Raw genomic sequence first — 24,657 nt, 5'->3', positions numbered from 1 at the left:
GATTTGAAGGAAAAATGAAGCGAAACATGAAAATGAATGTCTGCGACAAGCAATTGAAGAATTTAGGGAGAGAAGATGGGGTTGACAAAAGTCGTATTCACATGGCAAGTGAAACTAAACTTAATGGACACTCGAACATAATCTAGATGAAGGCTATCAAATTAACCCTCTACAGGACCAAAAGAGATAGAGCCTGATTCTAAGACCATTTACTCGAAAAGATAAAGAACTACTGGAAATGCATTCATATACATATAATGCACTTCCCACAAATTGAAAAGCTAGAGTAACATACTACCAGAGTAATACGAAAGTGCTATTTATACTAGAATAGGTTGGCTAAATAATTTCTAATGATAAACAGGCTAAACACCATATCACAGTGTTTATATCTTGAATTACAAGAGGACTGCTGAACAAATATGAAACCAGTAACAGTCAGGGTATGCTTACAGGTATTCAGAGAGAGATTTAAAAAATAAAAGTTACAAAGTTCACAATACACATTCTTGTAACTCAAAATAATTAATATAATTATTTTTAAAAAATAAAACAGTGAATTATGTTAGATTAAAATACATCTGATTTAAGCAGGAACATAGCTGTTCCTGCTTCTTAGCTGAGAAGTGGAAAATATTAATTTTGTTGTATTCACAATTTATGATGCCACAACAGAGGATTTCTTATATTCCTCTATGAGTTGACTATATTTATTTAGTAATGACACAATTAAAAGTTTTCATTTAACCATCCATCTAAAAGAAAAAAATATTTTACAGGTATTACAACAGCATATGATATCAATGTGAAAATGTAGGGAATTTTTCTAAATAGTCCTGAATACTATTATATTTCAGAGTTGGAGCAGAACCGTAGACTGCAATTAATAAAGCCAAATTTTCGACCAGAAATGCTCTATTATCTTCCTAGGTGTTACACGTCTGAAAGGAAAACACGAAATTAAGTCTTTCATTTAAGTAATTGCTTATTTATTTATTTGTGTATTTGAAGAGGGACGCTATTTGCCCTGAGTGAAGATTATTATTTTTTTTCCTTTTGGAAAGAAAAATGAATTTAAATGTATTGATTAAATAAATTGCTCGTTTCCCTCAGATATTGTGTTCATCCTGACACAGAGAAAGCTCTTATCCTCATTACAGACACACAGAAAAGGTATTCCTTCCTATATTCTTTCTTTACAGATTATTAAAAAAAAATGTGGTTTAGGAATTTTTACCTTTCCCTCTGCATTCATGTGTGTTTAACGTAGATTTTGTGCTCAGGTGGGAGAACTAACAAAAACATCATTCAAATGACTCTTTCTTCAAAGGCTGTAGGTGGAGCTGATCTGTGATATGCAAATAAAATGGATTGCTACTTTAACAGAATTATTTTAATAAATTATGGTAATTATTTGGAGCTATTAACTTATGATGCTATAAATACGTGTGTATCGACTAATATCTCATTTGTGTTCTGGGGCTTGGACGGAAAGCTTTTATGCTGAAACACTCTTTTTGCCAATTATTAATTTTTAATTAAATATATGAAATTGTCTAAAAGAACACTCAAGCTGTAATATCAAGCATTAATAACCTAAAAATTACTAAACTAAAACTATCTGTGTAACTTTAACAGATCCTTCCTAGAACATGTTCCTAAAATAACAATCTAGTCAAGCATTACAAAGTCACCTGTGAAGAAATCAGGCATAAAATTCTGTCTTATATGCTTTGTACCTGTATTTTGACAACAACAGAATTTCTTTGTTCTTCTGTGATGCTGTCTTCTCTGTTTGAACACTGCAGTCCACCACTAAAAGCACTCAAGCACTGATGCCCAACAGGTTTGAGAATACCGATTTTACAGTCACATCTAAAACTAACAATCCCAATTCTTAACATTCATCCAATTCTTCTAATCTTGGGTACACCACTGGTAAAACATTTGCTGTGTTACCCTAAGCAACAAGGGTCTCATATAGGAGAGTTAGGTACTACACTCAGATATGTGCTGTATGTCTCCAAGTTATGGGTTTAAAATCAGGGGGCACTCTGTGATGAAACAGGCAATGATACAGTTTTTTTAAAAGGGAAAAAATGTATTTTAGTGGAGTTCCCGTTGCTCTTGAATTTAAAAATAAATAAATAAAAAGTAAAGCTGGGAATGAGGAATGTAAAAAGTAAAGCTGGGAATGAGGAATGTAAAAAGTAAAGCTGGGAATGAGGAATGTACTTTTCGCTATGCCAGTAGTGATTTTGCTTAATCTCTGTCATTCAACATGTAAAAATGAATGAAGGGAAGGCATATTCCTGTGCCACCCCAAATTAGCAGACTGTGCTATGCACAGCAAACAAGGATAAAAATGCAGTGAATGATTAAGCAGCAGAGGCAAGACATCCTGAACCTAACGTGGCCTCAGATCAATACACTTTCAGCTAAACTAATATCATTTATAGCTCCTTCTCTATGTCAGCCAGACTTAAAGTTTCTTTGAGAGGCTTATGAGTATGGTAAGATAAAAGCAGAAAACTGGCTAAATAAAGACAATACTGAGTTGGCAGTGTTGATGTTTTATGGCATGTGTTTTGGGAGGGTTTCTCCCCTTAAACTTTATTTGCATATGAATAATCCATATTCTCTGTGACTCAATTCTGCATCTAAAGAGTAGAAACAATATTTCTTCCACTTGAGTATTTTCTATCATGTCTGTTTATCCAGTATGGTACTAAAACAGAAACAGCAGCAACGTGCAAATACTACTAATTACATGAACAGCACTGGAATTAATATGAACAGGGACACCATGTAAAACTTCTCATTTGCACTTCTAAGATCACTTAAGAGCACAGAGCTACCCTAAAATAAACTCAAAAATGGTTTTCATCCACTTCAATATCCTCTGATATTTCCAGAACAATGTAAAAAAGGCTCAGTGAGAATCCGTTTCAATGAGAATCAGATAAACTTGGCAAGTTACTGATGTGATAACTGTCCACATCTAAAGTATAAATCACTTTGGAAAGAGAAGAAATTATTAAAGCAGTGCAAAGAATAATTGGAAGTAATTGAATGACTTCAGAAAAACTACAACTTAAGCTGAAAGCAAGGAAAAAGTTATTGACCACCAAATATAATCAGCCATAGAAAAGGTTCTGAGAGAAGTGTCAGAAACCCTGTAATCAGGAACGCTGAACCCAGCACTAGAAAAACACACTACATGGAAGAAGGTAATTCTACCAGGAGCTGGGACTTGATGACCTAATATGTGTTTTCCACACCTGATTCCCAAGGCACTGTGATTTTTCTGGCTGAATGGTGCACTACTCTATTGTACTGCACAATAAAGAGCATATAACAAAATAAGATGTTCGCAGTGTGAACAAACCAGCAATAACTATCAATAAAAATGTCATGTTTTAGTTGAGGACTTAATATTCATCTACAGATTTAATGTGAAACATGAATATGAACCAAACATTATTATTTCCAGGTTCATCTACCAGAACTCCATTACAAAGGCTCCCTTTTATATGGTACTTTTCATTTGCAGCAAGTGTTAAGAATTTGCATTGCCTTTTAAAGAATACTGTGTAAAGTCACAGATGTAAGCCATGCTGATTACACAGTAGGATTTCATTCGTTTTAACCTGAAGGCTATGATTATGCCTGTTATGAGTGCAAAAAAGGGTTTCCTGGCCCTCTAGCAAATTTCTTCAATAAAATTTGCCTTCAACTCAATATTACTAGACACTTGTAATGCATTTAGTTGGAGATAAGAAGATGGAAGAATTGTAAATTATAATAATATGAGTTTATTACGAAGTTTTCTTATTGATACAAAGATTTCTGTACATATGAAGACTCAATTATCCGTGAGTGAACAGAGGGTTAATAACAAATGTTAAAAAAAATAAAGAAGAAGAAAGTATGTGTATATGTGATGGAAGACGGGTAAGATGAGTAAGACTAACAAATTGATTTCAGCCAAAACATTTTTTGACATGAACATGAAACTCGGCGTGAATCTGCTGTAGTTCTGCAATAAATCATTTTCTACAGTTATCAATGTGTATAGTCTACACAGCGCACTCTGAAGCACAGAATATAGTGGTACAGAAGATAGGCAAGTTGTTCATTGCTACTAATTTTCTTTTTCATCCCCATTCTGACTCCTCCTACTTTCTTCATTCTAGTGAGGTATCTTACTGGTCCCAGTATTATTTAGACTACAATCACAGCAAAAGTTGCAGCTGCCTGTGCAAATGAATTTTCAGCTTGGAAAAGTAAAGCATGGCTTCTGATATTAATACCAAATATCTGAACACCTATAATACCTGATGACATAGCTCATGTACAATGACCATGGTGACATCCAGCAGGTATGATATAGAAGAAATGCTTGGATCTAGCAGTATCCTTTGTTCCACGAAAACACTCAGTCCCCAGTTCTCCATAGCAGCATATGGATGTTTAGGCACAGCTAACAGATCTGGAAATAGAGAAAATATATGTTAACAGCTACTGTGCTGAAGAGCTATTGTAGGTAAGGCCATAAACTATAATTAGAAAACATTTTAAATAACATATATGTAAAAACAGAACTGTTAATTTCAGCTAACAGTATTATTTATGAAACATTAATAAAATTGTTATTTTTGTTCTTATATCACTATCTGTTCAAACATATGTAATGATTACTACATTACTGCTGTAACACAGTATTTAGTATTTCTAATTGAAGTTCTCCAGACAGAATCTGGCTTATTTTAAAATACCTGGGTATTTTGAGTTTGACACTACTTCTTATGTTTACTCTACCATAATCAATGCAGTAACACAGACTTTTACCAAAAGTATTGTTTATCTTTTCATTAGAGTGACTCCTTTATGAACATCATACAAGTCAAACCGTATGTAAGGATAACATCAAGGGGAACACTGAAGAAATGCTGTTTCATAACAGTCAGAAAGATGGCAAACTGTTCAGAACCACCAGTTCTTGCAAAACAAGGAATCTTTCAGTATGCAATATTGCTAGCACACATCCTCTGAGGATGGGACTGCCGACGACCACCTCTCAGGCTCTACAGGCTGGAACCATGGTGATACATGTAAACTTGGAAGTATTACTTCAGCCTAACATTCAAAAAGTGATAAAATATTACTTTTTAGAAGTTGGGAAGCAGATGGGAGGTCCTTCAGCTTATTAAAAAATAAAAAATAAAAGAGTGGTGGGGAATTGCTCTCAGTGCCAAGAGGTTCAAACAAGACAATATTCCAATGCCTAGCCACATGCTAGAAAAATCTTACTGAAAAAGGCTAAGAAGGAATTCAAATTGACCATCAGCCTGGAGATAAATCTGAACTTACAGTAAATACACACATAAGGAATAAACAAATATGCAGTGCTACTCCACGGCAAAATACCTGAAAGAGACTAGAAACAGCTTGTATGTCTGTAAGAAGCCCACAGCAACCCATGTACAAATCAGCCAGAATTCTGGAAGCTATAATGTCACATCAGCATGGTGCTCCTTTCAGTTGAACTAATTAGCCTGGCCTCTTAATTAATTAGCCTGGCTGTTGCACTCCTTTCATTTGGCTACACTGCTTCAAAGCTAGTTCATTCATAATTAACACAAGTAGATCTAGGTGGTGCTTCACTGTGCGGGATGAATGGTCGCTGGGTTGACTTCTCCACCTGAAGAAGAAAAATTCTGACCTGCTTATAAGCAGCAATTCTATTACAGCAGACACATCTCCTAACTGTCTGTTTGGGCTTGCTGATACATGTGGTAGAATTGGCTTGGAGAACAACCTGACAGCAGGAGCTCTCCTTCAGGATTCACAGGAAGTTGCCACTGAAATATCAGGAATAGATGCAGAACATGGCTATATTCCAGCACTCCCAAAAAGGGCCTGTTGCAAGAAGCAAAAAAAAAATAAAAAAAAAATCACAGCCCTCAAGTGGAGGCACAGAGAGATTTTAGCAGCTACTTCTAAATACAAGCAAACTGAAAATATCCCAACTGCAAACAGATACATACTACAAAGGGTAAAGAATAAATATGTTATATAAAGGCAGACATTAGAACAAGAGCCTAATTAAAGAAAGCAAAGCAAAAATTCAAAGCATGGTGCTCAAGATTAGACATGCCAGCAAATTCAAAATTACATGCTTTCCTTTTCTTCTTCAGTTCAAGCTTGAAACATACTAATTTTTTAGAATAACTGCAGTTTGTTGTAACTAACATGAAAAAATTCTGTCTGCTATACAAGGAAGGGATAAGGATAAAAAGAAGAGGACACAAAAGACACTGGATGAAATCACTGAAGTTAATGGTAAATTCTTCATTAATGTTAAACAGTGATCTCTCCCATTCTTACCTCTGGAGAAAAAAAAAAAGCCATAAGTTTTCCTAGAGTAATTAAACTTTCATTTAAAAAGCATCTTTAGAAGAATACAGAGAGTGACTAATCCACACCAACTAAGTTTTCAGCAATTCCCTCAAATCAGCAAACTGACACTGAAATAAACTACCATGAAAGAAAAACTATTTCCTACTTTCACTGATCCTTTCATTTCCTTTTTCTCTTTTGCCTTTATTTTTAGTTTTTTGGTCTTTCTTGCCACTCGTAATAGACACATTTTGTTAGTGTCAGCCAGTAATAAACTGGAATAACTTTAACACCAGGAAACTAGGGTGAGCTCTCATACTACTCAGGAATGGAGTTTGCCTCCACCTAAACACCTTTATAGGCTAATTACAGACTGTCTTTCAGTATTTGTTTCATTGGTATTGGTCTGCTGGTTTAGATGGATGCTTTATAGCACTGACATATCTATAAAACCTTCCAATCTGATGGATGGCTAGCTGCCTTCCAGGTAGACAACAGCAGAGAAATATTCTAAATCACTTTCCTCCAGCACAGACCCGTTGATTTGCAAGCCTTGAAATTCCTCTCATGCATCAGCTAATGCACTATAATGCCAAAGAGAAGACTTTCTTAATCTCCAGAAACTGACAGATTGGACTCTGAACATTCTTGTTATTACAAAATGAGAAATCCTTTCCTTCTCATTGTTCATGTCTAAACTCAGAATCTCCAGTCTTAGTGTTAATTTAGAAACAAAATTCTTCAGTGGTTGATCTTGATTGCTCCCCAGATTTCTACCACTTTTAAACAAAATCCCAAACACACCTGGCTTTGTGATAAAAGACACAAGAACCTATAGTGTTATCTGGGGAGTCAAAATGTTCGATTTCAGAGGAATGATGTTTGATGTTCAAGCCTCAGCAAAAGAATTTTTATTTCTCTCTGTTTATTATACCATTAGAGAGCTGAGGAAGGTATCTGATGCTCCGGCAGGTTAAAGCCATTAAGGTTTTAGAGTAATTTTTGAGGACCAAGGTGCAAAAGGAGGGGGTGATAATGCATGTTTTGATAGAAATATCATTCACAACATTGTACTGCTCAAAAGCATTCTGCATTAGCTGCAAAAATGTGAACTACTGAATGTATAACAGCTTGTGTGCTTGCTGCATCCAATTACTCTGCACACTATTTAATTAAATTCTTTGTAAAGCACTTGTGAATGTTTGATTATGTAGATATTGCTGGGGAAATAGAAGTGCTTGTTATTGCTTGCAGAGAATAATATCCTCATATATCATAAAACCGTTACTTGAGATTTCCTGATACAGCAGTGCAGAGAGTTCCTATGTACCACTGGAATAATAGAGGGTTTCCACCTCTTGGCCTTCACAGAGACTAAATTCATGACTATGAAGTAAAAACTATACAGCTAAAATAAAATCACCAGAAAAGCCATCAAAACAAAAAGGTGTTGGAACTTGAAACTAATATACAATACTGATACAATTATTCAAATATATTTGGATGTTTCTGAAATCTGTTCCTCTGCGAATCTCATTTTTCAACATTTCAGGTTTAAAAAAAACTGTACATAGCTCAACAGCTTCTTTTACTTCCAAACATTTAATTAAGGAATCATAACTATGTGAGCTTACATCAAAATATAATTGCCTGACATTATTAGCGAGTATCATCATAGTGCAAAACAGAAATTAGCAATTCAACACCTAAATTGGTAACAAAGAGAATTCAAATTCACTTTCAGTCTGTTCATCTATTAATTTAGAATCTGTGTCATTTGAAAAAAATTACATGTTTTTTCTCTTTTCCCACTTGGTTATAGTATTTTCCAGAAACCCTCAAAAAATTCCCAAACTACGCAACTGGGAACACCATTCTTGCTTTAAATGAGAGCGGGATTAGAACTGAATGGGATTAAATGCAAAAGATCAAATTATTTCGTTTGGAGTACATTGAATTTGGGGTTCCTTCCCCCACTTTCTTTACCATCTTACTCATTTACAAACATGAAAGCTCCTTTTCCACCACTATCATTCCACTACGTTTAACCACCTCCATTTTAACAGTTTGAAGTCTGATGGGGATACTGGCATAACAGACACACTTCCTTACTATACATACAAATATGAGGATGTGTATAAACACAGACAGACAGACATCCACATGCATGAACACATTTACTAATAGATGTACTGTAATTTTGTTTTAGCTGCTGGTTGAAATATAACTAAGGGATAGATTCTGCAGGACATACAACAGCATTAAATTTCTCATACTCAAGGCAGAAGGTAAAAAAGCACCTACTGGGAAAAAAAAAAAAAAGTAACTACATGTTTGAAAAAAGTTGGCAAATTTTCTCTGTTATCATATATGATCAGTATCCCAAATAAATCTAAGAGCTCTGAAACACTGCAAATTTAAATGAGAATATACAGCAAGAAACAACAATTTTCTGACAAGCATCTTTACACATATATTTCCCTTAATAAAATCAGGAGGCACACAAAGATAAACTGTTCACTCTGAACTCCAAGTTTTTCCCTTCTAATCCCTGTATTTATTACCAAAAAATGACACTAAAAATAATTTGAATTTACCTACGTGCATCTCAAACATTACTTTCATGCCTTTCTTCAAGATTTCAGATGTAGATTTCTTGATACTAGGTATTTCAATTTTTTGGCTCAATTTTCAATTTTTTTCTCAATTAAGAGAAAGTATATCTAATATCAGTGTATTTTAATCTTGACAAATGAAAACCTGAAGTATGGTTTGACCCTTTCTTAATACTGTGTAATGCAATCAATAGATCTATTAAATCTCCCTAAAGGTCTTGTGCAACGTCCTAAATGAATGCTGTTGTACAAAAATAAGAACTATTTACTAAAAGGGTTTATATTTCTGCCATTTAGATTCTTTAATCAAAGCCATTTCTTTTATTAATAGTAAGTAGAATATGCTTTTATGAAACAGAATACTACTCAATGATTTATGTAGACAAAAATGTTTTTGTGACATTTATGGCACAACAAGTGGCACCCTGACTTAAAAACCATTACACCAAACAGTAGATATTAAAAGGAAATATTCACATTGGTTACTCAGAAAGAACTCATGATAATAGCCCTTATAAGAAATATTGAAATTAGTTGCTGAAAAGCTTTATTTTCTGCAGTTTTCTTGGCATATGACTGAGAGGGTCATGCCGGAATAATCAAGTTTTCCTTATATATACTTTCACCCCTTCTTTAAAAGGACTTTGAGGGGAAAAAAAAACAAAAAAAAAAAGCCATCCTAGGGCTAGATGAAATCTCCCTGAAGCCAACGGGAAGGTCTCCAGCTGACTTCAACTGCAGAACAAAACACAACTAATGGATTTGAATGTGTAGTTTCAGACACTTTTAGGAGGCTGATTTCATACTAAGTACATGTTTCCTGCAAACTAAACCACTTTCACTGTCTCTATATGGGCACTTAGGAACTAGGCACCCTAAATTAGCTGTCTTTTTAACTATTATTTTTATTTAAACTACCACTCAGTAGTATTCTTATACCTTCTCTTACTATATGTGAAATATTCAAACACACCGAAGTCACAAACCACCTGATGACACTCACACGGGAACACTTCGACTAACATTTCTCTTTACCTAAATGCTTTTTCTGGCACCCATCAGTTTTTATCTCTGGGGCTACACCACTGATGGCCTTCTACAAATCTGACACTTACCAGCCCACATGGATGTCAGCCTGCAGAGTTAATTCAAAGGTCTAAAACTGTTTGCCATTATTTCAGTCAAATCAAATGGCTTGTTGCAGACCCTAAGGAGAAATCACTGACACACAGCAGTTTATTGCTGGTTTTTTTATTGCTTCTTATTGCTGTACAAAGTATTACTTAACATTAACTGACATAAACAATGGATGGATTTTCCAGAGTGGTTGATATGAATAGCAGATGTTTAATGCAATGTGAATACTGAAGGTTCCAAGAGGGAAAAAATACGTGGGAGAGAAGGAAAGAATAGGCAGCAATAGAAAAAGAAAAACTGTGTTATTTTTTCAAGCAATGGAGCCTTGACACTGGGTAATGGCTAGTTTACAGTTTAAGAAAACAAAATAGAAACACGTTGATTTTATTTGACATGCATATTATTAAATTGCTTTCAATTTTCATAACCCCAATTTATAGATCATTGCTTTGTTATTTCAAGGTGTATCAAATGGTTCAATGTTGAAATGAAAAATGAATGCAATGGCCCATTGAGACTGAATTATGTATCATCTTGGTTGTATCGATCTCTACATGAATAGTGCCTTTCTCTTAAATAATACCTAGACAGATCATTATGAATTGCTGCACAAAAACAAACAAGGACAAAAAATCTTTCACAAAGTTTCTAGTAAGGAAAAACACAATGGTGTCTTATATAACCTTTTTTTTTTCCCCGGCCCTCGGTCAGATATGGGTATTCTAAACTCTTCTCAGACATACACTGGAGAAGAGTTACGCAGAACAAACTGAGACATGGGCTGAAATAAACTGTTTTCTGTTTCTCTAAGTCACAATGCTAGTACAATATATATACCACATATGAACAGACAAAATACATTCCTATTCTCAACACCAAAATATTTGGAGAGAGGAAAAAAATGAGAAATATTTCTGTTGCCTTCATATATACCATTTCTAACGTAAACACTAAAAGCATTGACATGATGGAAAATTGCCAACAGCCATTTTCCTAACACCACAGTTAATAGAGCATGAGGACTCTATAGCTGAAAACAACACACTGCTGATTACTGAACACTTCCAGAATGAATACTGCTGCAAAGAAAATGATCAAGTGCTGTAGCTGTATTCCTGTCACTGCAAAACCAAGGTGCAAGCACACTGAAAACTCCAGAAATCCATACTACTTAAGAATTATAACAAAGAGGTAAAATAAATCTTTTCATCTGCCTTAAACGACATAAAACTGATTTGCATCACAGTAATAAAGACATGAATGTTTTCACTAGTAACACACTGTATATCCAGTTTATTTCTCATGTTTGCTTTAAAGTGAGATGATATTCACAGGCAATAGGCACATTTTAATAGAAAAAGTAGAAATAGGAATTTGGGGAAGACATGCAGGTGTCTTGCATTACCATTTTCTCAAAAATATGTATCACAATATTCCACTTGGAGAGAAAATTACAGTATAGCTGGCCATACGCACTGCATCTGAAGGCAATGTTTTTGTGGATAATGTGTATCATTTCTCCTCTTCTCTCCTCCAGAGGAAGATGAAGAAATAAGAATGGACTGTCCTGGAACAAAAACTCACTACTTATCAAGGATAGCTCCTGAGATACTGATTTTGGTCTTGCTGCGTATCCTAAGCTCTAAAATAAAATTTGTCTTACATTCTTACACAAATTCTTTAGATAATATTTAATCAGGATAAATTCTCACTATCTTAATAAAAATATTTGCTGTCCTCTTGCTGATTTGTTAGTATAAGAGTTAAAGACATTGCTAGAATACATTTCTTATAAAATCCAGCATGTATGAGCATGCATCTGTTTACCCTAAGTCTTGTGGCACAATTCACATTCACTGTTATAAATGGCTCAAAGGAACAACGTGATGAACTCATAGGACCCAAATGTGAAAGTCAAAGCTGAATTTCTTGGTACATTTAGATATCCTGGATATATTTAACTAAGTAAATTTACTCATTCATTTTGTTCCAAATCAGCATGGATGCAGGCTGCCAGCAATGTGCTGTTTGCACTGTTACCCATGGCACGTGCAAAATCACAATAAGAAGCAGGAGTGCAACATCGTGACAGAAAAAGAACAACCTTTTTTCTACATAGTTTGCCTGGTTTTCCCACAGCCCTTGCAGTGCTAGGACCTGAACCTCAAGGAAACATAGCTTCCCTGATGGAGGAAGGCAAAGAAATTAGCAGGGTGGAAAAGTAGAGTAGCTGAAACCTCCATCAGGGCTGAAAATCTAAGTGCTGAAAACAATGGGAAGAGATTTAAATAGCACTTCAGTCTGCACCTGGAAGCGATAGGTACTAGTGAAGAGAAAGACAACAGTAAAAAGTAGCCTTATTTCTGACAGTTGTGGTTTCAGATACACTTGATGTGTTTAACAGTTTCAATTAACTCAAAGAATAGAACCGAAACACAAAAATTTATTACAAAAAAAATGGAAGGATACTGCGATCCATACAAAAATGAAACTACAGAAGTTTTTAATCTGAAGTTACAAAAGAAAGCACACTGTAGAGAAGCTGGTGACTGATACAAACTGAACTGTACTAATGAAGTGTGGCAAGGAGCTAATAACAGTTGAGAACAGAAGAGGTTGTGACAGATTCTGGGACAAGGACTTCACAGACAAACTACCGGGAGACTCAGAAATAAGGAAAAGCAGAGCCTGCCATCAACAGGAGCCATCCAGCCCAGAATAAAGTATATAGAGATTAGACAGATCTCTGACACAGTGAATAAGATTGATAATCCAATATCCCACCAGAAGAGAAACCAGAGACAGAAAATCATACAGAGCTCAGAGAGAACGTCAGAGCTGCACACACAGTGACAGACAGTCCAGACAAGTGAGACTAGTGATCGGTGCAGGGGAAGAAATATTGGAAAGGTGATGGATTAAATCACTTCATCGATGGAGTGAGTATGTGCTGTTGACAAAGGGGATGATGATAGCAACACCAACTCCTAAGAGCATTTCCTGGGTACCTTTATGATACACAAATTCCCTATGGTATGGAATTGCTATACTTCTGCATGAAATATGCCTTGTAAATTTCCTCAAATCACACTTAAGTCAAATTAAGGTCAAAAGCAGGTAACATTTTTTGATAATTTTCAAAACAGACAACACTGTAATGAATGCTTATGAAAGTTGCCACTAAATAAAAGCTGAAATTTATGCTTAATGCATTTATGGTAATCTATACTCAGTTGGCACCAACAAGCAGACAATTGTGGTTCCGATCCTTGTGCATACCTTATGTTTCATGTTTTCCCTAACACTGAAAAATTATTCAGAAGCCCTGGTCTGAGAATTCAGCTGCAGGAGATGAACTTCTCACAGAGCGCTTCCAGGTGCTCTCCTCCTATCACTCTGAGATCTTCACATTCCTGCATCTTCCTTGGTTAAACCACAACAGGCTTTCAGCCAATCTCACCTTTGAAAAGTTTCTGGGATCTAAACAGACTTAGTCTTTCATTCTAACTCCTTCTATTTCCCCCATTTCCAAGACACAGTCTGTCCATTCTCCTTAAACGTACTTGTTCCTCAGATATGCAAATATCTGTTTGATAGACTAGAAATTATCTTCCTTTCTAAACTGGCTGGTAAGCAGCTTCTTACTTCAACAACTTCAATGAGGGGATAAAAACATTTCCCCCTCCCTTTGGGAATTCATTTGCATTTTTCAGTGTATAATGCAAATTCCACTGGAGCTTACATTCCATATCAATCTCTATCTACATTATTCAAAGATCTAAATAGAATAAAATATATGCAGCTCATTACTTACTACTAAGAGTCCCCATATACAAACAGTTATGAAGCACTTTGGGACAGCAGTGGGTTTGCAGCGACTGATCCCCACTGCAGCCTCATTGCCCTTGAAATCAGAGAGAAATCAGGAAGAAAACTGCAGGATCTAACAAGTAAGACAACATAAAATATGGTTTCTTTCCTTGCTTCTATGTAAGCAAGAACCCGTGTAAAAAATGGAACTTTTCTTACTGCCTATAAGGAGAGATACTTTGAAAGACCATTGATGTCAAATATTTCTATTAGATGAATATGCAAAATTCTGGCAGATGCCATTTGAAAAGGTTATTCATTTATCTTGTAATGACTTAGACAGGGTATCAAATTTTACAGATTAACACTTCAAATGGCTTTACGTGGAAATGGGAATTAAATTTAAAATGCAGGAGAGCAGCATTCTTACCAAGAGTTTAATAAAACAATGTTAAGAATGATATAGGCATGAAAAACAAAATAATCCTGTGTTCACTTAAAATGCACCAATTTATTAGCTAAAGTACTATCAGAAACATTAGTGACATCTCAAACTTCCACCATAATGATTGCTAAAAAAGGATCACAGCACTATTAAATCTGTTACGGAAGCAAAAAGCATGTTTGAATGAGGCTGCAAGTGGAGCAGGGTCTCCCTTCTTCACTTATCTATAGACTCTTTCTTCCCAGCAACTGCATTTTCCCAGGGCTGAGCCCTCACCAACAGGAACTCCACTCCAAGCTAAAGACTTCAGCACAAGTTGGTAGCACAGTTTGTGACCATGGTCCTCTTCCTTTGACCTCTCTCTTCTAGCACAACCCTTTTGCCTAACATTCCCTTGTGGGGAACTGATTCCAGATGCATGAACACAATATTGCTCAGCTCTTGACAGGGAAACAGACTTGGAGGGAGGTCAAGCCAGGCACAACTATAAAGAGCCAGATATAAGACCACTATAAAAAATAAAGCAATATTTAGCTTTGACATCTAATAATCTGTAATGCAGAACTACCTATACTTGGAGTTATAATACAGCCATTCGGTTGATGTATCACCCATTGCTGCTATTTACAGGGTACAAATTAAACACATTTCTGCAGTCAGTATGTCCTTCTTGATTTCTGAACTAATAAATCTCACCCTCTCATATTTAGTTCTTCAATATAAATTGAAACAGGAGAGTCAGCCTTCCATTTTTTTCGGCTCCAAGTTAAATAAGTCATTGAACTAAACTAAACACAAATAAAACTTTATTTTTTTCCAGCACCACAAGAAGATATAACTACTTACCCAAAACTGATAGAGCACTTCTACAATCTCTATTTTATGGGTTTTAGAAAATTGCCTTTCCAAGTTTAGTCATCTGATATTCTTTAAAAGTTCAACTACAACAGTAAGCTGTTAATACAGTATAATAATTAATATTACTTCTAATTTAAGTTAGCATGAAAGAACGCAGGTCAGTCAGGCCTCCAAAAATCCACTACAACTTACAATCAGAATTCAAATTTCAAGAAAGAGTACTTTATGTTTGAAATCTGATTTTAACTCTGAAAACTTTATATTACAGCATTTTGTTCACTTTAATTGTATTTTTGCTATAAAACATCTTTCTGTTACTGTGCATGTTTTAGTCAGAATGCTGCTTTGGACAGTCAACAAGGACCTTCTGTAAGGTCCAAAAGAAATTATTTTTTTCTATACTCAACAATTATAAGAACTGCAGACAAAGAAACTATTGCTACTTCAGTATTTTGTGTTTCCCAAATTTCAAAGTGATAAACAAAGAGCTTGAGAAGGTAGCTTGGAACACCAGAAAAGCACTAGCATGAGCTACAAAAGACTGGATTGCTTTTGAAGAAACAAAGATTCAGTGGTGATGGAAATGAAAGATACCATGCCAGAGCACAAAGAAATGCAGCAGGAAAATGTGCAGAAGGCTTGAGAGACCTGGGTGAAACAGATGAGAAACAGATGGGCAAAATGAGAAACCAGACAATGGAATGATAAAATCTGGCTGGGACACCTGATCAGTAAGGACTTGGAAGGTGAGGAAATTTTCCAAAGGGACTACAAATACAAGCAGGAGATGAAGAGGGGGCAAGTGAATGCATAAAGAGAATAGAGGCTTACGTTTAAATACATGATTTAATTGCACTTGAAAACACCTTGTTAGGACACATTTGCATTTCCTCAGACTCATTCCAATAAGGTTTTCCATATCTTCAATGCATAGAACAAGAGGAAACCTAAAACCTGTGAAAAATCACATCTTTTCCACTGCTCAAGCACAAAGAGTTGAAGGAGCTGAAGGTTTATGAGGTATTGAAATAACTTGCTTCAGCAACTGCTTGATTATTAATAAGAGATGCCAACACTTTAGACATTCCTGCATTCTGCCTTTCTTAAGAGCTTTATGTAGCCACAACAGCTGCAGGGCAGTTTTCGGGAACTCTGGGAATCAGTAACACCTTGGAATGACAGTATTACTGCAGGAACGGCTTTACATGGTGAAGTTGTATTTGAGAGCAAATTACCTGTATAGAAAAGGTAGTGACAAAGAAAATGCAATGACCACATATGCATCAAAGATATTGAAGGAAAAACTGACAAATAAGACTGACTAGCAAAAGAAGCCATAAAAAAATAAATGTGAGTAAAATGAAGGTAAAGCAGACAGAAACTCAGTGAGACCATCAACAATTACCAAATAACAAAAGCTGAGAACCCTCCTGATCAGTCCTTTTATTAGCAACAAGAAAGACACTAAAATAGGTGTGGCATGTTATTCTCCTAAGGCAGCATTGCTTGTCAAAATACAATCTTGTCTACATCTGATGTCATACCACTGAGTTACAAATTCTTGGAGAAAAATGTCCGCTCTCAACTGTAGTAGCCCACTAAATACATAAACTTTTCCAATTATACAGAAATCACAATGGTTTCTCTGAGTAGAATTTCATTCCCTGCATCATAGATTTAAACATTAAAGTTATATTAAAGAAGCATAACAAAATTAGGTTCACAAACCTCATCTAAACTTGATAACCTATGAATAATTTACATTAAAATAATATAACTTCATTTTAAAGTGTTTCCTTTATGAAGATGTTTTCCTTTCAGAATCATAATTTTTCCATACCATCTTGCTTCATTATTATTTACAGAAAAAACAGTTTCTGATCATTCCACTTAAAAGACAAAGAATTCAATTAAAGATTTTGCTGCATCAGTAATGTTTGACTATCAGTAATGAAGACTATGAAAGAGCATAGAGGCCTTTCTTTTCAGAAAATATAAGAATGACTTGCACAACAAAAGTATTGCAAAATCTATTAGGGAAGAGAGAGAATAACTTGCTACATCTTCAACAAAATGACAGTAAGCAGGTCATTGCCCTTTTACAGTGTGACCCCAAGTCTTTCCACAAGAGTCACAAAGGCAAGTGTTCAAACAGCAGTAATCTCTGGGAGGCCACATACATTCTCATGCAGCCATTATATTATATTATATTAACACATGGAGACAATTTATCAAAAAAATATTCTGACCATGGTATCGCTATTAGTGCTAAGGCTCTTCTGAAACTACAAATTCCATCTGTCAGCACAACTGCAGCCCATTTTGACATCAGATATACAGAAGAAGAATTAAAATTGAATTAAAAACATAATAACAGAAAGCCACCATAGATATATAAAAATAAAGTTTAAGAACTTAAATAGAAGAGTCTTTCTCCCTGTCTTGCTTGAATTTACTAGTGTATTGGCACTAGTATCAAAGGAAGGAAGTACATAGGTAGGAAGAACATGGTAAACTATAGGGGAGAAGCCAATGTTATCTCACAGTTATTCAAAAACTGGGAATCTCAAAGATGTAAAGAAAACAAGAGGAAGGAGAACTGGGAGGACGGATATAGGAGAAAGACTCACTCACATACTATCATATGATTCCCTCATCATATCTTCCAATTTTAGTCCTACTGTTTCACAAATGCCTTAACACATGGGACTTGTGCCAAACATTCCTCAGAAAAGCGCAGAGATTAAGGCAAGAAGTAGCTGGATAACTCAATACCTAAAAGCCACAATGAGTCTTGCAGAAAACACAAATTCACTCCATACTAACTAAGGAAAAGAGTGAACATAACATAGCCAAGAAACTGTTGGTTTGAGATTTGGTGGGTTTTGAGATTTATTTTTTTTTACTGGAGGAAATATTAACTACAGTAATTTATCTTGAATTAAAATGAAGACCAGGCACAAAAGAACAACTGGTCTGGGATGAGGATTTTATAACCCTTGAATCACGTGCTTCCTAGTCCCTTTTCAATGCTGGAACAGTGTATAACAGTGTTGGTTCAAATGTAATTCAGATTTAATAGAACTAAGGACTTGCTTAAAGCAAATGATTAAGTATGTGGAAGATCAAAGCCTAGCACTTCACTAGGAACGCAAATGAGAGAAACAAAGGAGGATAAAGAAAAACAAAGGGCAATTGGGGGATTCTGTCTTGGTGCAAGCATTACAAATTCCCTGTTTTAAATGAAACAATGATATTGGTGGAGGAGCTATCTCCTTATCTTAGTTTTACTTGATGAAAGGCATCTTATAGTATCTCTATAGGAAGACAATTTAGTTTGGTTTGTTTTTTATGGTATTATTTATACACTTCCAAAGGAGATATTTTACTCTTAAAGCCAATTTTGTTCTCTCTCATTTAGCAAACATTGATTTTTTTTGCCTCTGTCTGCATTTCAGATAGAGCTAAAACAAGCAGGGTTGGTTTTGTTTAATACTTTCAAAGGTGCTGAACCTCCTCTGGCTATCTGGCATAAAAATCCACAACTGAGACTAGTTCTTTATGGATATTCCTTTTTTTTTTTTCTTTAATTCTTCAATGCTTCAATACCTGTTTAAAAGAAGTGCAATGCATTCTTCTTCAGAGATGACAGATAAGGCACTGCACTTTGCATTACCGTACACGATCTCTGTACAATCTTTGCTGTCTGCTCTGCCAGGGAGTTTGGCTTGATTTCAGCTCACGGGTATTATTACAGTGATGACCAAAGATAGTCATCCACAGAGACAAGTACTAGGGGCTTCAAGAAAACCAGCTATCCTGCCAGCACAAAAAAAAAAAAAAAAAAAAAAAGAGAAACATATTTATCAAAAGGCACTTTTGTCTCTTTTCATAGCCATATACTATACAATGAATTGCTATTTCTTTTACAAGTGAATATTCAGTGTTGCGGTGACAACACGAATTTCAGTGAATGGAATAATATGTTTGACAGTGTTGAACAAAAAGTTGTAACTTGCCCTTTCACAAACTTCTGCACTTGAAGTAGCCAGTGAAAAACTTTGGAAGCATCAGAAAAAAGATTAGCAGTCCCTACCATCAATTTAACATCTTAAAGAGCACATTCATTCCTTTGGTATTTAATGTCCAGATACTCACCTTTTTCCATATATATTCTCTCATAAATTCAAATGAATTATTTTGCATAGAAAATGTATAGATTAGCTTCATTTGAAAACAAATGTTAAAACAATTAATTAGTTGCATGCATTGAGTTGCATTGGTGACAGAGCACTGGACCAGGCTGCCCAGGAAGGTTGTGGAGTCTCCTTCTCTGGAGATATTCAAGGCCCGTCTGGACACCTACCTGGACAACCTGCTCTAGGGAACCTGCTTTGGCAGGGGGGTTGGACCTGATGATCTCTTAAGGTCCCTTCCAACCCCTACAATTCTGTGATTGCATAATCTACAGAAATACATGGATTTATAGAAATACATTCTAGCAATTAGTGAAGAAACACAAGGAACTCATGGTAACAAAAGTTCTCACATTTAGCTACTTAGGCCATACAACAGAAGTCCCTCTGACAGTGGCGAAGGCTGTTCCTAGAGATTCCATCTATTGAAGTGTTTTTTTGCAGAGTCAAAGAAATGTCTTGACTTGTATCCAGAGGCAATCTGATCAGAATAGCACTGCTGAAATCGGTTAATGGAACATGTCTCCAGGCACCTAGATCTCTGCAATGATTTCTTCACTTTGCCTGCAAAAAATCCAAGCTTTTCCAGATGTTTTAGCCTCACTATAATTCTCATTGTGAATTCCAGCATCTCTCTTCCAGCTCATTTGTTAACTCCTCCCATTTTCTAGCATTTTAATGATGCTTCCCTCTTGATCAAAACCTTTTATTCCCTGTTTGCCCATATCAGACTGCTGGCTTTCACATCCTCAGGTATATTTCCACTATTTCAATTTACTCTTTGGGTGCTGACAGAGACTGAAGAGAAAAATGAAGAGAAAAATGAACCTTCTATCCTTCCACAAGATAGAAAAGTAATGGCATCATCAGTCCTCAGTGGGCTTTCTCCCACCAGGTTGGACTCAGATCACTTTCCTTTGCTGCCCTGAATCTTTGCCACCTCTGATGACAGCTTCTGTTGTTGAGGGCAAGATCTACTTATTAAGTCTTAGCACATGTAAAGGATTATTTTGTAACAAAAATGTACGTCACTGTCCCTGTGAACATAACACCACTTATGATATAGGATGCATGTGCTCATGATTGATGAAAGAATATTTCTTCCTGAAGAGTTTCTTGGAGCAAGTTTCAACTGAGGCTCAGAGTAAGGAGCAGGATGGTCACTTATCCTTAAATTCAGCCACACATATGCAAATGGCCTAGAAAACAAGTCTAAGGAGGAGCAGCTGAGGGAACTGGGGTTATTTAGCCTAGAGAAAAGAAGGCTCAGGGGAGGCCTTATCGTGCTGTACAATTACCTTAAAGGAGGCTATAGCAAGGCAGGGATCGGGCTCTTCTCCCAAGCACCAAGTGATAAGACGAGGGGAAATGGCCTCAAGTTGTGCCAGGGGAGGTTTAGGTTGGATATTAGGAGAAATTTCTTTACTGAAAGGGTTGTTCAGCATTGGAATAGGCTGCCCAGGGAAGTGGTGGAATTACCACCCCTGGAGGTCTTCAAGAAAGGTGTAGATGTAGAACTTAGTAGCATGGTTTAGTGGTGGACTTCAGTACTAGGTTAAAGGTTGGACTAGATGATGTTAGAGGTCTTTTCCAACCCAAATGATTCTATGATGCTATGTAATCATACACCTGAAATAATCTCCCATGTAAAAGCTTTATCAACCTTTCTTCCACAGCAACAGCAATTGCATCTTTTTGCTGCCCTGCTAACACAGCATGGTTGCTGCTCTGTTGGTGTCTGACACTGTCATGCCAGGAACTTTTGCCTAGGTCACAGTGGCACAGATCAATACTATTTTTTCTTATTTAGTCTATAGGATGAACTACAACCAACTTACCAGGCTCATACGGAAAACTTCAATACATTTCCAGATACTATGAAGATTTAGATTTCTTGGTCTTCTTGGTCTTCCCTGCTTTCTTTGAAACTTTTGAGACTTTTGCAATTTGCACTGAAGGTTTAAAGTACATTGCAAGCAGTTTAGAGGAATTTTGTGGTTTCTTCTGGATTAAAAACTATTAAGTGTTTATCTGTAATTGAAGTTGACTAGATTCATTCATTAACTTGGTCTTTTTCAAGTAGGTCTGTAATTTTCCAGCCCTCACTCTTCTTCCAGCACAGGATATCAGAAAGCTACAGATACATATATATGATCAGATTTGAGACTGAAGGCTACACACTGACATCAACATAAAACTTTAATTACCTGCCACTTCCTGGATTTCATACTCTGTTAAGGTCTACTTGTTTTTTCAGTGGGCTACTGGATTTGCAGGCATCTGTGGGTTATTTTGGTTGAAGCAGGATCACTAATCTATCTTCTTCCTTGCACCATAACCAGACTAAAAGAATAACCCAGTCGCAATGCACTTTTTCCTGACTCTTTACATCAAAGTTCTGCATAGATACATGAACAAAGCTCATTGCTGGTGAAGTAGAAGGGACTAAGCCAGGGTGCTCAGGAAAGGCACCAAATTAGCACATACTTGACAAAGCAGTATTTGCCTGCACAGTTCCAGGCTACATCTATCTTCTCTTGGCAGTGAAGCCACTTGATGCAGAGCTGTTTCTGCCAGCCCACATAGGAAATGTGTTGGAGGTGATTGAATGGCTCACCCAAATACGCTGAACTGGCAGGCATTGCCTTCTCTTTGTAATTTTGCATCAATAAATCAACAGTTAAAAGGCATATAATATGAGGTGACTTGAAGTAGTTGTCATTAATTATGTTCTATCTTTTGCTTAGTAACCACCACAACAGTCTTCAATAAAACTAATCCTAATTATGGTTTGACAAGTTTCTCAAATTATGCTTGTGATTTATTTCAGCATGACAGTTTTGGAAACTACAAGAGCTGTTCATTTCTTTTTTATTTCACAAGTATGTCAAGCAGAGGTACATTCAGAGATAAACAAATACATAAAAAGTGCCATTTGAACTTCCAGCAACCAGCAAAGACAGTGTTAGAAGAGAAGACACTACCAATACCATAAAAATTAAATCTGGAGTAACTACAATCTCAGTTTCATAAACTAAGTAGGAACATGGCAACTTCCTTCTGATCTTATATTGGAGCAAATTAATCAAAAATTCTGTTCTGTACTTCACTAGTGACTATTAAAAAAAAAAAGTATTTTATCTATTTTAAACCAATCTTCTACCACTTTCAATGACCATCACTAGTAGTAATGTACCTGACTTGATGATCTTCTGCATGCAACTTCATTTACTATTTTCCCTTTAATAAACTATGTGAAGAGCCCCCATAATAATATAGTTCATACTCTCAAGGTTGAAACAGTTTTGGATAAAAATAAGGGATACTAGGAAGAAGGGAAAGAAAGAGTTAATTTTTAAATTCCATCCCTCAGAATAATTTCAAATCATTTCAATGTTGCAAAATATACTTTCCCTTGTTGACAGCCTCCTTTTCTCCTGAAAACAGGGGAATTCAAAAGGATGCTACTGTTTTCATCCATTTTACAGAAACACTCAGGGGGAAATGTTAGAACAGAAGAAAAAAAAAAGAAAAAAGTTCTGTCTTCATTGCTGAAAGGTCCAGTCAAACTTGGAGCTATGTTTATGCAACATAGCTTCATAAATGCTTAATAGTCAGCATATCAACTAGCTTTCTAAACTCCTGTAAACAGGAAAGGAAACTTCATTCCCAAAGTCATTCTCCTGCAAAACGGTAATAAGAATTAAATAAAACCTTTAGATTCGTGTGTTACAAGAATTTCGTAGTCATACTTCAAATTTATGAGTATGTAGCTGATGAAGTAAGTGTCACATCTCTCATATTCTCTGGTCACCCATACCACTCACGGGAAAGGCAGAATCCTTGAATTGGCACAAACCTGGCTGCTGTTCTACTCTCAGCTTTGGTAGAAAAAAGCTTAATAATTAAAAACAAACAAATAAATAAAAGATAAAATAGTCTCTCTTCAGTTTGAAGTATACACATGCTTTTCTATACATTTTTGCTGTTAGCCTGACATTAGTTCTAGTGTGGCATATATTGGAAAAAAAATATATAGGATTTTAACCCATAACTTTAACCCTAAGTCTGATTCCTGAGAGGTACCAGCCTCAGAGAAAACTGATGCTCTTAATGCCTTAAAAGGATATTGCAAGAAACTTGCAGGATCAGGCTTCTTTTCTCAGCAACCTACTCACACCAGTGCAAGAGGCCTTGCTCTGTTTGCATTGATCCACTGCTGCTGCCTGACTTGGGGTATCATAGATAATGCCAATTATACAGGTCTCGGGCTCCCACAGCATTTGTGGAGAAACCGTTGCTTGATCTCACTCCCAGCACAGGCAGGCTGGCACACCTCGTGATCCAGAGAGAAGCAACAGATGGGAAGGAGGGGAGAAGAAACAGAATCAAAGCTGCTCCATGCTGCTTGCTCAGGGGCTGCCAAAACAGGCACTACAAGTAGCCATAGGGAACTGAGCATAGTTTAAGTCCTACTTTCTCAGCAGGTGCAAAGCATGGTGATAGCATTTTAAAACACCCCTATAGGAAACCCTCCGTTTTTCCCTCCCTCCCTTCCTTTTTTTTTTCCTTTCTTTCTTTTTAAAGAGTTTAATTCCCTAACATACAAAATTGCCAGTGGCTTTCAACTTACAGCAACAACCTGGAGGTAACACGAGTACTTTGTCAACAAAGCTAGTCAGTAAGCCAAAGAAAAGATTTCCACTAACACTTGTGTTTGGTGTGGGTTTGTTTTTTTTTTCCTGCATTGTTGGTGGTAGTTTTGGGTTTTGTTTTTTGGCTGGTTGTTTTGTTGTTGTTTTAAGTAGTTGTTTTCCCTGCAAAGCATGCCTAGAAAATGTAACCTGATACAATTAGGTCTCTAAGGTCTAAAAGAAATTAGAGTTCCACATCTGCTCCAGCACTGCAGATCTCTCGTCTTGCTCTGTCCCCACCCTCCTACGTGTACACATTCTGCTTCGCATGTATCTCAAAAAAAAAATGAGAGACTCACTCTGTGCTCCGGTGTCCAGACATTCCCTTACCACATGCACATTGCCAGCCACATGGCAAAAACCTTCCTTCATTGTCACAGATCAGTGGTAGACGCTTCTCCCAAATCAATGAATCAAAAAGTATCCAATGAAATTTAAAGGGAGAAGCAGCTTTTTCAATGTCCTTCAATATGGAAGGTGAATACTTTACTGATGGGGTA

The 24,657-nt window shown here is 36.2% G+C and overlaps 1 protein-coding gene across 4 annotated transcripts in view; it reads right to left on the bottom strand.

Moving 5' to 3' along the window:
* TRHDE (thyrotropin releasing hormone degrading enzyme) overlaps window positions 1-24,657 on the bottom strand; it is a 208,250-nt gene that overhangs the window by 119,936 nt on the left and 63,657 nt on the right. For all 4 annotated transcript variants that reach the window (XM_080576967.1, XM_080576968.1, XM_080576969.1 and 1 more), the window contains exon 4: window positions 4,338-4,492. In XM_080576967.1, the coding sequence (XP_080433093.1) occupies window positions 4,338-4,492 (155 nt within the window). The remainder of the gene's footprint in view (window positions 1-4,337; window positions 4,493-24,657) is intronic.

The sequence above is a fragment of the Anser brachyrhynchus genome (genome assembly GCF_964034855.1).
Source record: "Anser brachyrhynchus genome assembly, chromosome: 1".
NCBI classification, from domain to species: Eukaryota; Metazoa; Chordata; class Aves; order Anseriformes; family Anatidae; genus Anser; species Anser brachyrhynchus.
The sequence above is the reverse complement of the archived record's forward strand: the minus strand, read 5'-3'. Positions and strand labels throughout refer to the sequence as shown.